Source organism: Labeo rohita, chromosome 25, assembly GCF_022985175.1.
Source record: "Labeo rohita strain BAU-BD-2019 chromosome 25, IGBB_LRoh.1.0, whole genome shotgun sequence".
Classification (NCBI taxonomy): Eukaryota; Metazoa; Chordata; class Actinopteri; order Cypriniformes; family Cyprinidae; genus Labeo; species Labeo rohita.
In genome coordinates, this window is record NC_066893.1 from 17,620,209 (window position 1) to 17,636,590 (window position 16,382).

At 29.5% G+C, this 16,382-nt stretch overlaps 1 protein-coding gene across 1 annotated transcript in view; it reads left to right on the plus strand.

Annotated features, from left to right (window-relative positions):
* The window catches only part of fa2h (fatty acid 2-hydroxylase), a 32,617-nt gene extending 20,776 nt beyond the window's left edge, over nucleotides 1-11,841 (plus strand). Inside the window, exons 2-7 of the mRNA XM_051099873.1 lie at nucleotides 2,087-2,179; nucleotides 5,498-5,640; nucleotides 5,787-5,887; nucleotides 7,569-7,741; nucleotides 7,857-8,109; nucleotides 10,185-11,841. Coding sequence (XP_050955830.1) covers nucleotides 2,087-2,179; nucleotides 5,498-5,640; nucleotides 5,787-5,887; nucleotides 7,569-7,741; nucleotides 7,857-8,109; nucleotides 10,185-10,252 — 831 coding nt within the window. The 3' untranslated portion in view covers nucleotides 10,253-11,841. The remainder of the gene's footprint in view (nucleotides 1-2,086; nucleotides 2,180-5,497; nucleotides 5,641-5,786; nucleotides 5,888-7,568; nucleotides 7,742-7,856; nucleotides 8,110-10,184) is intronic.
* The last annotated feature ends 4,541 nt before the right edge of the window (nucleotides 11,842-16,382 follow it).

Below are 16,382 nucleotides of genomic sequence, written 5' to 3' on the forward strand. Positions count from 1 at the left end.
GGGTTGCCAGGTTTTTGCGACAAAACCCATCCAGTTGGTACTCAAAACTAGCCCAGTCATGCTTTGAATGGCGTGAGCTTCTCTTTAGTTGCATTTTCTACTGTGAAACAAGGGCCACGAACAGTGGAACACCTTGTGGAACAACTGATTACTGCAAAATAACTTCAAAATAACTTCACTTCTGATGATGAAATTTGCGTCACGCACACTTTGCACTGTAAAAAGTAAAGTATACTTCAGGCTTTGCTTTATTCTAGTCAGGGTTGCCAGGTTTTTTAAAACAAACAAACAAACACCCAATTGGTACACAAATCTAGCCCAGTCACGCTTTGAGCAGGGTCCCTGTTAAAAATTACACATACTAAATATCATGTATAATTGGGGTCTCTTCAACCTGCAGACAAGAAAATCAACCTGCAGCAACTATAGACTAATTCAGCTGGAAAATCGAGGACTTGGCAACACAATTTCTAGTCCACTATCTCCGATTGGTTATTTTATTAAAACTATTTAGAGTTTTTTTTTTTTTTTTTTTTTTTTTTAATATTTATTTATTTTTTGAATTAGGTTTCTGAACAACAGCACGTCCAACTTGGAAGGGACTTCACTATATAATTTTTTTACTTTTACCAGAAATATTTTAGAATGTTAATTTTGATAGCACAAATAATGTACTTTTGAACCGAGCACACAATTTAATTATTGATAAACACTGCTGTTCAAAAGTTTGGGATCAGCAGGATTTTTAATGTTTTTACAGAAGTTTCTAATACTCATCAAAACTGCATTTTTTTGATCAAAAATCAATGTAATACTGTGAAATATTATTGAAATTTAAAATAATGGTTTTCTATTTTAATATACTTTAAAATGTAATTTATTTCTGTGATGAAAAAGCTCATTACTCCAGTCTTCAGTGTCACATGATTCTTCAGAAATCACTAATATGCTGATTTGTTATTTTTAATGTTGGAAACAGTTGTGCTGCTTAATATATTTTTGATTTTTGGAACCTGTGAAACTTTTTTCAGGATTCTTTAATGAATAAAACAAACATCATTCCTTTAAAATAGTTTTTTTTTTTTTTTTTAACAATACACTACTGTTCAAAAGTGTGGTGGTCAGTAATTTCTTTGTCTTTTTTTGATAGAAATTAATATTTTTATTCAGCAGGGATGTTAAATTGATTTAAAAAAGGTGATAGTAAATATTTATATTGTTAGAAAATAATGCTGTAATAAATAAATACTGTTCTTTTAACTTTTAATCCATCAAAAAATCCTGAAAAAAGAGTCACAGTTCCAAATAAATATTAAGCAGCACAAAAGTTTCAAACATTGACAATAAATCAGTATATTAGAATGAATTCTGATCGATCATGTGACACTGAAGACTGGAGTAATGATGCTGCAAATTCAGCTTTGCATCACATAAATAAATTATATTTTAAATTATATTAAAATAGAAAACCATTATTTTAAATTGGAATAATATTTCACAATATTACGATTTTTTCTGTATTTTTGATCAAATAAATGGAGCCTTGATGAGATTCCTTCAAAAAAAAACAGCAGTGTATTTATTGACAAATTAAATGACTTTAAATATTTCTATGTAAATATTGCGTCAGATAGTTATTCCAGTAAAACATCAGTAATAAAGATCAAATTAAACAAGTAGTTTACATATGATTAAAATTCTACTCAATTAAAATTTTCATTGCCTTTTTACCTTAAATTAATAGTGCTAAAAAATAAATAAATGCTTCCTGCACACTCACGAAACATAAAGGTTTCAGTCATGTCAGTAGCCTAATAAAAATTTCATTTTACACAAAGCAGGTCACCTCATGGTGGCTGCCATGTTGGGATCACATGACCAGTCAGATGTTACTTGTTTGAGCTCGGTATTTCCCTGTGTCGTCAGACAGGTTCATATCTCCTATCAGGCCATGAATCAAAAATACAGTAATACAAACAAATTCATAACAGATGAGAACACAAGTAGAACACTGATGAATCTCATCTCACCAAACACGATCACAAGGGTCAAGTTTTTCTGAACTCGTTCTGTTCTTCTGTTCTAGACTCTGAGACAGAGGAAGAAGGTTCCAGAAAGCACTACAGAAGAAGAAGAAACCTCAGCCATCAATAAGTGCAGCAAAGTCGACGACGAAACGGTATGCAAAAGTGAAACAAACTGGTGTTACAGGCATATTCCTGATTAAAATACAATCTACATCACAAAAAAACATTTTTTTTTTTATTTTGCACATTAATGCTTCACATCCTGTGTGAATGGCCTATGGGAAACACATCTGATCAATGTGTGATGGACGCTAAATCATCTATATATATTACTTCCTTAAGACATTACGAAAACAGCCATTCATAGGCTTAAAATGACTTTCTGTGGTAATCAACAACATGCCACAGATGCTACAGAACAGTCACTTGATTGCTGTATCACACATTTGTTTGCTTGACATCTGGAAGTGAAGCTTTAGTTCATATGACAGGAAACCACAAGCTACCATTCCTCTTTTCGCTCGAACTGACAGCATGAAATGCTAGCAGAGCAGGTGACTTTCTGTTGCTTTGTGATTATCATTTAAGACTTATCTCTTTAAGACTTCCTTTTTCTTGTGCCAAAAGCTGGATAAAGCAAAAGTACTTTTGTGCTTCACTGACTAAGAAAAGATATGTGAAAAATGCTGGTGTATATGCTTCTCTCAGTCGTTCTGTTTGTGAATAGCCTGTGTCCTCTATTAGAGGCATGCAGGTCTTTCACAAGCATCGATTGTTTGGTTCAAACCTACTGAATTTGACAGACGGGGTCAACGATTTAGAGAACACTGACCTTCTTTGCAGACCCGCGCTGTACCGTTCGTCACTACTTCTAGTAATAATGGATGCATGCCTGTGTAATGTCAGAGAAATATTTCAGTATTTACTAGTAATTTAGTAGTAATTATTTTTCTTTACTAAAAAAAATATATATGTATATGTGTGTGTGTGTGTATGTTATTACTTTATGTGTGTATTTACAAATTACTAGTAATTTAGTAGTAAGTTCTAGAAAAAAGGTTTTACTAATTAAGGAAAAAAGTAAAAAAATAAATAAATTACTGGAGGGAAAAGGGTGTTTTTTGTAAATGCTGGCAAAAAGTCTTACCAATTAAGGAGACATAAAATTTAAATAAATTAAAATTTAAAAAAAAAAAAAAAAAATTAAATATATTTACATATGAGAGGTTTGTATGAAGTTACGTTTAATATGACAAAATTATTGTTAAATTCTTAACATTAAATTATTAATACATTAAGTTATTTACATACAGTATGTGTACTTAGAAATTACTAGTAATTTAATAGTAAATTCTGGAAAAGAAGTGTACTAGTTAAGAAAAAAAATTAAAAATGAAAATATATATTTACATATGAAGGAATAAGTATGTTATTTTTGATATGACAAAATTGTTACAAATTATTATAATTATTTATTAGTAGTAGTAGTAGTAGTAGTAGTAGTAGTAGTAGTAGTAGTAGTAGTAGTAGTAATACATTATGTATGTGTGCATTTAGAAATTACTAATAATTTAGTAGTAAATTCTGGGGGAAAATGTTTTACTAATTAAGGAAAATTAAATTAAAATTTTTAAAAATCAGTTTAAAAAATAAAAACTTTAAATATATATTTACATATGAGGGGGTTAGTATAAAGTTTTAAAATTTTTATATGAAATTACTAGATAATGTAGTAGTAAATTCTTGCTGAAAAAATAGTTTTATTAATTAAGGAAAAATAAATGATAAAAAAAAAAATAGAAAAAGTAACATATTTATATTATATATATAGTATGGGGTTAGTATGAAGTAATTTTTTTTTTTTTTTTTTTAATTAAAATGAAAACATTTACATGTGGGGGATTTGTATGAAGCTTATTTTGATATGACAAAATTATTGTTAAACTCTTAACATTATATTGCATTGTTGTTTAACATTATATTGCATTGTTGTTTAACATTATATTGCATTGTTATTACTTTAAATATGTGTATTTACAAATGCTAAAATTATTTTTTAAATATAATTTTAATGTAATTATATATATATAATTATTATTTATAAATATTATATATATATTTATATATATTATTTATATAATTATATATATATATATATATATATATATATATATATATATATATATGTAAAATTAAAAAGGTTCTGTTTTATTATATAATAGTAATATTATTATATAATATTACATTTATAATTGTATTTTCTAAAAAAATATATAGTAAATTACCTTTGATTGTTTTGATTATACAGTAAAAATCTGACCCACCCAGACTATTCATAGTGAGATTCACGTGTTAATTTTTTCTTACGCTACGTCACACTACAGGCGAAAACATAACCCGTGCATCAGGCTTAGGCATAACAGCCAACGCTATAATTAACGGCGTAATGAAACTAGTAAACCAGACAGGATAGGCAACCAGTTCAGACCAGATTTCCTGTTTCATTATAGCTGGAATGTGGTCTCGGCACCGGTTTATTGCCACACTCTTATTCATTCCAGCGTTGCTGTAAAGCCAAAGCCGTTAACTCGTCCTACCATGCGCACCTATTGATGATGTGACAGACAATTCCTAGAATTAAACCTGAATACACTGTTCTTTCCTCCTCCTCGTTCCACAAAACAAGTCAAAGTTGGTGGTTGTGAGAACTTGTTCTTGGTATTCTATCATGCAGTAATAACTAGAAATAACACAGGCTAAATGACAGCTATGATGAAGCTTTTTGAAAGAAAATGACCTTTTGTACTTTGTGACGAGTTGCACACCTAGCGTGGTTCTACATCTCAACACTGGAGAGGTGTTAATAGCACATGATTACTGAAATGTCAGCCTGCCGTTTTATAAATTACACACACAGGGCCGTGCATATATAGGCGTATATCGTTTCAGGTGCATTCCACCTTGACTTCAAGGCGTCTTGCTTTCTGTCGTTGAATCTTGGTGAGGTGCGGCTCCCTATAGATCTCAGGCCAACATGAACTCCAGTTTGTCATCTTAGACACGCCCACCGCCTCTGTTTCACACGGTTATAGTGACCCCTAGTGGAGAACACAGGAAAAGCATCTGGTCAAAGTTTGCACCATAAACAATAAACAGTCATATGATTCAGCAAACTAACATCATTGATAGACCAAAGTACTTCCTGAACTCTGTCACTTTTACATAATGGCAGGAAAATGAACAGGATATTTAAAAAGATGACGTTAGTGTGAAGTGAGTTTTAGATAAAAACTGTTGCATTGGCAAGTAACTGAAATAAGTTGAAGTACTAAAATTAGAATAGTTTTAGGTTCTAAATTATAAAATAGAAATTGTTTAAAAAAATTAAAATTTAAAAATATTTTAATAGTATAATAGAATAACACTGGTATCAATTAAAATAATATATATATTTTTTATTGTGCTTACAGGATCTGGTAGACTGGCGAAAGCCACTGGCCTGGCAGGTCGGATATCTTGGAGAGAAATATGACACATGGGTCCATCAGCCTGTGGATAGACCGATCAGACTGTTCGGAAATGACTTTTTTGAGGCCAACACAAAGACTTCATGGTAAAAGAAATCACATGATAGGGTTTTTAGCTGCTTGTTTTAGTTAAACATTGTACATTAGTATTATTATACTACAGGATTTGCTATGTTATGTGTTTGGTGGTTAATTAACAGATGCTTGAACTTTTCTGTGTGTGTGTTTGCAGGTACATGGTGCCAATTGTATGGCTGCCTTTGGTGATCTATCTGAGCTGGTACTGCTACACGTTATTGGCACAAGAGAGTACCAGACTGTTTATTACATCAGGTGTGTGAAAAGTGTGTTTTAAGACAGTTGATTTACTTAAAATCCACCTTGTTATTTGAGTATATTTATAAACTGTTATTTTAGTTTATATTCTATATACACTACCAGTCAAAAGTTTTTGAACAGTAAGATTTTTAATGTTTTTTAAAGAAGTCTCTTCTGTTCATCAAGCCTGCATTTATTTGATCTGAAGTAAGTAAAATTTTGGAATATTTTTACTATTTAAAATAAGTGTTTTCTATTTGAATATATTTTAAAATGTAATTTATTCCTGTGATTTCAAAGCTGAATTTTTAGCATCATTACTCCAGTCACATGATCCTGATTTGCTGCTCAAAAAACATTTATTTTATTATTATTATTATTATTATTGTTGTTGAAAACAGGCAAGTAGAATTTCTTTAGGTTTCTTTTGATTAGTTCAGAACAGCGTTTATCTGAAATAGAAATCTTTTGTAATATTATAAATGTCTTTGTCATCACTTTTGATTAATTTAAAGTATCCTTGATAAATAAAAGTATTAATTTCTATAATTATTCCAAAAAAAAAAAAAAAAAAATTTATACTGACTCTAAGCTTGAATGGTATAGTGTATAATGTTTATATATATATATATATATATATATATATATATATATATAAGGTTTTTGTTTTTGTTTTTGTTTTTTTTTACAGGAATTACTTATTTTTTAAAATATATTCAAATATAAAAGTTATGTAAAATAGTACAAATACACAAATAACTCAAATAAATGCAGGCATGGTGAGCAGAAGAAACATTTTAAAACATGAAAAATCTTACTGTTCAAAAACTTTTGACTGGTAGTGTGTATGTGTGTTATACATATACATATATATATACACACACACACACACACACACATATATATATATATATATATATATATATATACATATACATATACATACATACATACATACATACATACATACATACACGCACACACATATATATATTTATTTTTTTATTTTTTTTTATTTTAGTCATTTATCTTTTTCCTACATCACTTTAACATATATTTAATTTAGAGTTCTGTTTTAATTTTATTTTTAAACTTAATTTAGTTAGTTGCCAAGACAATTTCACATATTTGTTTTAAGTTTAAGGTTTTCCATCTAATATTTATATTTAATTTTATTTTAGCTATATTTAAAATTTTAATAGTTTAATTAACAATAACAGCACTGTCATAATCACCCTCATGTCGTTCCAAACCTGTAAGATATTTCTGATGAAATCTGAGAGCTTATAATAAGGACATCATTAAAATCCATGTCCAAGTCCATGTGACATCAGTCAGAGAATACTTTTTTTGGTCAAAGACAGCAGAAATAACAACTTTGTTCAAAGACCAATTTAACTTTATTAAACCACTAATGTCACATGGGCTGTTTTAATGATGTCCTTACTACCTTTCTGGGTTTTGAAATGGTCAGTTGCGTTACTGTCTACACAGGGTCAGAAAGCTCTCAGATTTCATCAAAAATTTTAATTTGTGTACTGAAGACGAACGAAGGTCTTACAGGTTTGGAACGACATGAGAGTGAGTAATTAATGACAGAATTTTCAGTTTTGGGTGAACTGTACCTTTAAGTAAGTAAAGTTATGGATTGGTGGATTTTTTTATTTTTATTTTATTTTACACTTTTACTCTTCAGACTACTCCATTCTGGTCCACAAGTACAGCTTTCCATTCATCTTCATGTTCGGCATGTTCCTGTGGTCGTTCATCGAGTACTGCATCCACCGCTTCGTCTTCCACATGCGCCCGCCCGCCCACAATTATTACCTCATCACACTACACTTCCTGTTGCACGGGCAGCACCACAAGGTGTCATTTTGAGTTGATACTTGAGATTCATTAATAATCCATTGAGAAGATGAATTTACATAATTCATTAGATGGTGATGAACCTCAACCAAACTGTCTTTTTCTTACCCACCAGTCTCCGTATGACGGCTCTCGTCTGGTGTTTCCTCCGAGTCTGGCTGCCATCGTCATTGGGGCATTTTACCTGATACTCCAGCAGCTGTTGCCTGAGGGTCTGGGAACCTCCCTGTTCGTCGGGGGTCTGTGTGGATATGTTGTCTATGACATGATCCACTACTATCTGCACTACGGCTCGCCACGGAAGGGCTCCTACTTGTATGGGCTGAAAGCGTACCATGTCAAACACCACTTTGAACACCAAAGGGCAGGTGAGCACATGAGATTTGAGACGCTGGGCATTAGGACATCTAGAAAATTAGAGGTTGAGACCAGTGCCACGTTAAAGAAAATAAAAATGTTCATTGTAAATAATTTGTATACATGTTAGATAATAATAATTTACTGTGACCTATATACAAAAAAGTCTTTTAAGGTGTTTTTTTAATTATTATTTTATAAATTACATATATTTTTGTTTCTTAACATTTTCTTAATATTTTAATTTTAATATTAATTTTATATTAATATAATAAGTCAATTTAATATTATGTAATATTATATTTAATATTGTAAACATTTTCTTAGTATTTTAATATTTTACGCTACCCAAGTTTGCAGTCAACAATAAATTAAATTAAATTAAATCAAATTAAATTAAATAGTCCATATCAAAGTCGAAGGCAGTGTTTTAAAAAAAAACTATTTTTTAATTCATTTATTTTTATTATTATATTGGATGATGCTGAGTCACAGTTAAATGACTCACTTTTAAAATAAAAGGTATCACTTTATATAACTTATAGCAGATTATAATATAATACAAATGTATATATCACAATGTATAATTTATATAATAAAATGATATAAAATAATACAAATATTAAATTTGATTGTGATCATTTAATTAATATGCTCATTAATTTAATTTAATAAAAATGAAATTTAATAAAAATGTATTTTGTTAATATTAAATGTATATTATTAATTGAAATAATAATTTTGAAAATAAGTGAATATTAACTACAATATATATTTCTATATTACTACAATATAAAATTATATAAAAATTAAATGCTAATTTAATACTAATTTAGTTAGCAAAATATTTTGTTAATATTAATTTAAATAATTTTGAAAATATATTAGTATTAAACATTATTATTAATTGAAATAATATTTTGAAAAAAAAAAAAAAAAAAAAATATATATATATATATATATATATATATATATGATGTATAAATTAAATACTACAATATAAAATAATATTAAAATTAAATTATGCTGACTTAATACTAGTTTAGTTAATAAAAAATATTATTATATTGTTAGTATTAAATGTAATTAATTGAAATATTTGATAATATATTAATACTAAATATATATTATTAATTGATATAATAATTTTGATATATATATATATATATATATATATATATATATAAATTCTATATACTAAATACTACATACTAAATACTACAATAAAATATAAAAATTAAATTGTTAATACTGATTTAAAAATAATTATATTGCTAATATTAAATGTAATTAACTAAAATCATAATTTTAAAAATATATATATTAGAAATAGTTTTAATATATGTGATATATAAATTATGTAGTACAATATAAAATAATATAAAAACAATATATAATATATAAAAACATTATGCTTATTTAATACTAATTTAATTAATAATAAGAAATGTATTAGTTATTATATTGTTAATATTAAATATAGTCTATTAATTGAAATAGTAATTTTGAAAATATATTAATATTAAACAAACATTAATTGAAATATTCTGAAAATATAGTATAAATTGTGTGGTAATATGATGTATACATTAAATACTGCATATACATAATATAAAAATTAAATTATGCTAATGTAATACTAGTTTAGTTAATATAATATTAATTATTATATTATTAATATTAAATATAATGCAATTAATTGAAATAGTTTGACAACATAGTAATACTAAATATAATTATTAACTGAAATTATAATTTTGATATATATATATATATATATATATATATATATATATATATATAGAGTATAAATTAAATACTATAAACCATTTAATTATGCTAATTTAATATTAATTTAGTAATATATAATAGTATATTATCATGCTAATATTAAATATAATGTAAGAATATAGTGTATGTGTATATGTGTGTGATGTAGAAATGATATAGTACAATATAAAATACAGTATACAATATAATATTACAGATTTAATTAACATTAATGTATTACATTTAACCTTCTGTTTGCCCTGTTTTTGTTGCGTCTCCTTTTTAAACCATCCTTTATTTTATTTTGTTTTTTTAGGTTTTGGGATCACCACCACATTCTGGGACTACCCGTTCAACACAGTCATCCCCGAGCAGACGTTTTAGAAAATGCTTCTTATTTTGCCACAATGACCAAATCAAAATCCACCCAACAAACTCCCATTAGCCTCTCCCATTATCACTGTGTTAGCTACAGTGTCTTACCCTGCTGCTGCTACCAGCTATCATATCTTAGCTTCACCATCATCACCATCATCACCATCATCATCATCACCGCCATCGTCGTAAATTATTTAGAGAAGGGGGAGTGCCTGAAACAAACAGAATCACCGAATGTCAAGCTATATAAATATTTATATACTATGTATGAATGTACTGACGAATCAAACGTTGGATGAAATCTGTAAATGTCTTTTATTAGAGGCACAAGAATCTCAAACTCACAGTCTTTGCCCATCCATGTAAAAGAAAGAGATGTACAGACAGGGACCCGCAAGTGTGGGACGGTGCGTGAAGGTGCGAGTGGAAACAAATTCTTAGTCGTAGTGTTAAGAAGCTGAAGGCTAGCAGAAGGAGGTCCTTTCGGTGGCCACGTGCGTAATTGCCTTTAAGGAAAACTCAGGAAAGTCTCAAACGCTTTAATTCTTCTCAGTGTTGATGCTGCAATCGCTTACGGATCATTGCTTTCTTTTCTTTGGCTTTGGCTCCGCCCTAAATATGACATCACACCCATCTTGCTTTTCTTTCTCATCTCACCTATTTCGAGGTGTTTATTGCCAATCAACTTACTAACAATCTGGAGGACGTCACAAGCAGCTGCTCCTCGAGTAATATGTTACATATCCAGTGAGATATTAAGTTATTGAGGATTAGAGCTGGCTTTTGCTTCTCCTGACTAACACGGGAACGATTACGCACTTGGTGAGGGCGTGAAGCGGGGTGCACGGGCCTCTCCTGCCGGTGAGGGTTGCCAGCCGTTCGTAGGGTGTGTAGAAATCCTCTGTCGCCGTCGTCAATGTAGATCTAGCCGGCGCAACCCTTCCATCTGGTGTGACGATCTGTTGCATCTGACCAGGCGTCAGGAGAGCGACAGCATCCTTGGCTGATCTCTCACCCGTTTCCTGCTCGTTTTAACCCCTGCTTTTGTTCTGGGAAAAAAAAAAGCTGTGACCACATGTAACTCTGCTTCACACAGTCATTTTGAGCATATTTAATGTTTCAGATGAATAAATATATATGATATTTAAATAAAAATGATCCTGATGTGCCTTAGGGGCATTGCCTACCTACCTTCCTGCTCCTTCCGAACCAGTTAGGTCGCGTGATTGGTTGGACGTTTCAGCCAAAGACGTGGAAGGACATTCGAATAGAGCTTTTCTTCATACCGTGATTCTGTGGCACCTCGAAACTAATAAACCTGCAATGGACATTGTAATGATTTTTTGATTCTTTTTGTAACTGTGACACCATCCTGGACAGATCCCATGTCGTAGGAGAACGCTTTCAGTTGAGGCAGGTCAACAGAGCAATATATTTATCTGTTTACTTGTAATCATATTGAGAGCTTTTAATTCAGATAAAATTTTTCAGCTATAGATGCCTCTAATAAATCTGTTTACTACTGTATTTTTATTTTAGAATTTAAATTTCTATGCAAATGCAATTGTATTTGTAAATAAACTGTATATTTCTGAGGAGCTCTTGTGGTGTTTTTACTGATGTTTTTTTTAATTATTTAATAAGAGAAAGACTAAAGCAAAGAAAAAAGTGTGAAAGACTATACAATCATTCAAAAGATTTTGAAAAAAGTTTCTTTTGCTCACCAAGCCTGCATTTATTTGATTATAAATACAGTAAAAGCAGTAATATTATGAAATATTATTACTTTTTAAAATAATTTGTATCTATTTTAATATTTGTTTATAAAAACGGTTTTGTTTTGTTTTTTGTAAAGTTATACTGTTATATTACAATTGTTACTTTATATTACTGTGTTTACTCTTGCCCTTGCTTAATGAACAGAAAAAATGAACAAAATAAAAAAATAAATAAAAATATAATTTATTAGTTGTTTTTTTTTTGTAAAACTATACTGTTATATTACTGTTTTTACTTTGATTTTCTGTTCATTAAGCAAGAGCAAAAGTAAACAGTAATATAATCAATAAATTAATAAATAAAAATAACATTTATAAAAAAAAATTTTTTTGGTAAAATTATACTGTTATATCACTGTTGTTACTTTATATTACTGTGTTTTGCACTCTAATGAATAAATAAAAAAATGAATAAAAATAGCATTTTTTTGTAAAATTATACTGCTATATTACTGTTTTTACTTTTGCACTCTAATGAATAAAAAATAAATAAATAAAAATAGCATTTATTATTATTATTATTATTTTTGTAAAATTATACTGTTATATTACTGTTTTTACTTTATATTACTGTTTATTTTTGCCCTTGCTTAATGAATAGACAAAAAAAAGCATTTATTAGTTAGGGTTTTTTTTGTAAAATGATAGTTATATTACTGTTTTTACTATATATTACTGTTTACTTTTGCTCTTGCTTAATGAACAGAAAATCAATCAATAAATTAATAAATAAATAAAAATAACATTTATAAAAAAAAAATTTTTGGGGGGGAAAATTATACTGTTATATCACTGTTGTTACTTTATATTACTGTGTTTTGCACTCTAATGAATAAATAAAAAAATGAATAAAAATAGCATTTTTTTGGTAAAATTATACTGTTATATTACTGTTTTTACTTTTGCACTCTAATGAATAAAAAATAAATAAATAAAAATAGCATTTATTTTTTTTTTTTTTTTTTGTAAAATTATACTGTTATATTACTGTTTTTACTTTATATTACTGTTTACTTTTGCCCTTGCTTAATGAATAGAAAATCAAAAAATAAATAAATAAAAATAGCATTTATACTGTTATATTACTGTTTCTACTTTATATTACTGTTTACTTTTGCCCTTGCTTAATGAATAGAAAATCAAAAAATAAATAAATAAAAATAGCATTTATTAGTTTTTTTGTTTTTTGTAAAATTATACTGTTATATTACTGTTTTTACTTTATATTACTGTTTACTTTTGTCCTTGCTTAATGAATAGAAAAAAAAAATAAATAAATAAATAAAAATAGCATTTATACTGTTATATTACTGTTTTTACTTTATATTACTGTTTATTTTTGTCCTTGCTTAATGAATAGACAAAAAAAAGCATTTATTAGTTAGGTTTTTTTTTTTGTAAAATTATAGTTATATTACTGTTTTTACTTTATATTACTGTTTAGTTTTGCCCTTGATCAACTAAAAGATGAGCAAGAATTTCTTTACCCAAACTTTCGAAGAATAAATATTATTTATATAAGCAGTGAGTATAAACACACAAACTTTATGTACATAAAGGCTTGCCAGCTGTCTCTTCAAAGGAACACAAGCTCCTCCGGTTATTTGCATGAATGTATTTACAAAGCCAACAATCCTGTTTATCCACCTTTATGTCTCCACCCACTCAGTGGTTCTAGTAGTAAGGAAATAATAATGGAAACAGCCTGATACTTTACAAGTTAACTGAGTGAAATGAGTGAGTGAGCACATTTACAGGATATCAAGTGTAATCATTTGTAAAATAAAAAAAGGTAAATGTTATATAATTGTAAATTAATGATTGTACAGTGAAAATAAAAATAAAAACTATAAATAAAATAATTCATTCAGTTCAGTTCAGTTCAAATGTATTTGTATAGCGCCTTTCACGATACATATCGTTGCAAAGCAACTTTACAGCAAATTAAAGTTTTTACAATATATTTAGTAGTAGCTTACTAGTGGTGACTATGTCAAATTGATGTGCATATGGCAGAGATGTGTGGTAAAGATCAATAAATGACGTAATCAAACAGACAAAGAACACTATAAATTAGTAGCAAAATTCGGTAGTGCTGTATGTTGTTTCGGGGTTGGCATCATCTGAAGTCCTCTGTGGGGTTGGCATCATCTCTTCTTAAGTGTTTTGGATCCAGACTGGAGCTTATGAGTTCCTAGTTACCACGGGATGTCAATCCCATGGCAGAAACAAAGAACAAACAGGAACATAATTAGCGTAGCTGCTGTTCAAAGCAAGCAAAGAAAGATTTGTTCAACCAGAGCTAAAAGACTAATAATGAACATTTGATCAGATATAGCTGCAGGAAAAGTTTATGAGATGCATTATTTGAATGCTTGGCTAAAAAGATAAATCTTTAATCTTTGCTTTCCTAGAACTACCAAAAGTCTCTGCCACCTTAGCGAGTGTGATGGATTATAGCATGGTAGAAGACTAGTTAGGTACGCAGGAGCTAAACCGTTAAGGGCCTTATATGTAAGAAGTAACATTTTGTAGTTGAATCCGGAACCTAATAGGTAGCCAGTGCAGAGACTTTAAAATTGGGGTAATATGATCATATTTTCTTGACCTAGTAAGGTATCTAGCAGCTGTATTTTGGACTATCTGTAGCTTGTTTATTGAAGATGCAGGACAAACACCTAATAGTGCATTACAATAGTCCAGTCTAGAGGTCATGAATGCATGAACTAGCTTTTCTGCATCAGAAACAGGTAACATGTTTCGTAGCTTGGCAGTGTTTCTAAGATGGAAGAATGCTGTTTTTGTAACATGAGAAACATGATTTTCAGACAAGTTGCTGTCTAATATAACACCCAGACTTTTGACTGTAGTGGAAGTAACTGTACATCTGTCTAGTCTTGTAAGTCAAAAGATTATGTGTACTGGTTTTGGTCCAACAAGTAATATCTCTGTCTTATCTGAATTTAATAGAAGAAAATTATTGGTCATCCAATCTTAAATTTTTAACACACTCTGTTAACTTCGATAATTTAGAAGTTTCATCTGGTCTTGTTGAGATATATAGTTGAGTATCATCAGCATAACAATGGAAACTAATCCTGTGTTTTCTAATAATATATCCAAGGGGCAGCATGTATATTGAAAATAGCAGAGGACCTAGAACAGATCCTTGTGGCACTCCATACTTTACTGGTGATAATTGAGATGACTCCCCGTTTAGATAAACAAAGTGGTAGCGATCGGACAGGTAGGATCTAAACCATCTTAAAGCCTGCCCTTGGATACCTGCATAATTTTGTAGTCGATCTATTAGTATGTCATGATCTATAGTGTCGAACGCAGCACTAAGATCAAGTAAAACTAGCAATGAGATGTAGCCTGGGTCTGACGCAAGAAGCAAGTCATTAGTAAAGTTTAACAATTTTAACTTTCTCTAAAATTTTAGACATAAATGGAAGATTAGAAATAGGTCTGTAATTTGCCAGTTCATTAGGGTCTAGTTGTGGTTTCTTAAGAGGCTTAATAACCGCCAGCTTGAATGGTTTTGGGACGTGACCTAAAGTTAACGACGAGTTAATAATATTGAGAAGCAGTTCTTCTGCTACAGGTAACAATTCTTTCAGTAATTTAGTGGATACTGGATCTAATAAGCATGTTGTTGGTTTAGAAGTAGTAAGTTTATTTAGCTCTTCCTGTCCTATAGTTGTAAAGTACTGCAGTTTTTCTTTTGGTGTGGCGAAAGAAGCTGACGTATTAGACTCTGTAGAATCTACATTTGTTATCGTATTTCTGATGTTATTTTATCAGTGAAGAAATTTATAAAGTCATTACTATTAAACTGTAAGGGAATATTTAGATCGGCTTTTAAAGCCTGTCTATATATCTGGACATACTGTTTTTCCATGCAATTCTAAAAATTTCCAAGTTAGTTTTTCTCCATTTGCACTCAAGATTACAAGTTTCTTTCTTGAGAGAATGGGTAATACTGTTGTACCATGGCGCAGTACGTTTTTCTCTAACTTTTTTCAATTTGATGGGGGCAACAGCTTCTAACGTATTGGAGAAGATGCTGCCCATATTGCTAGTCATTTTGTCTAGATCCTGTGTATTAATGGATACACAGAGCAGTTGAGATAAATCAGGCAGGTTATTTGTGAATCTATCTTTGGTGGCTGGAACAATAGTTCTGCCCAGACGATGACGCGGAGCCATATAATTAATATCAGTAATACGCAGCATGCACGATACAAGGAAATGGTCAGAAGCATCATCGCTTTGAGGTACGATATCTATATCAGTAAGATCAATTCCATGCGGTATAATTCAATCTTGCGCATGATTAAAACGAGGAGTGGGCC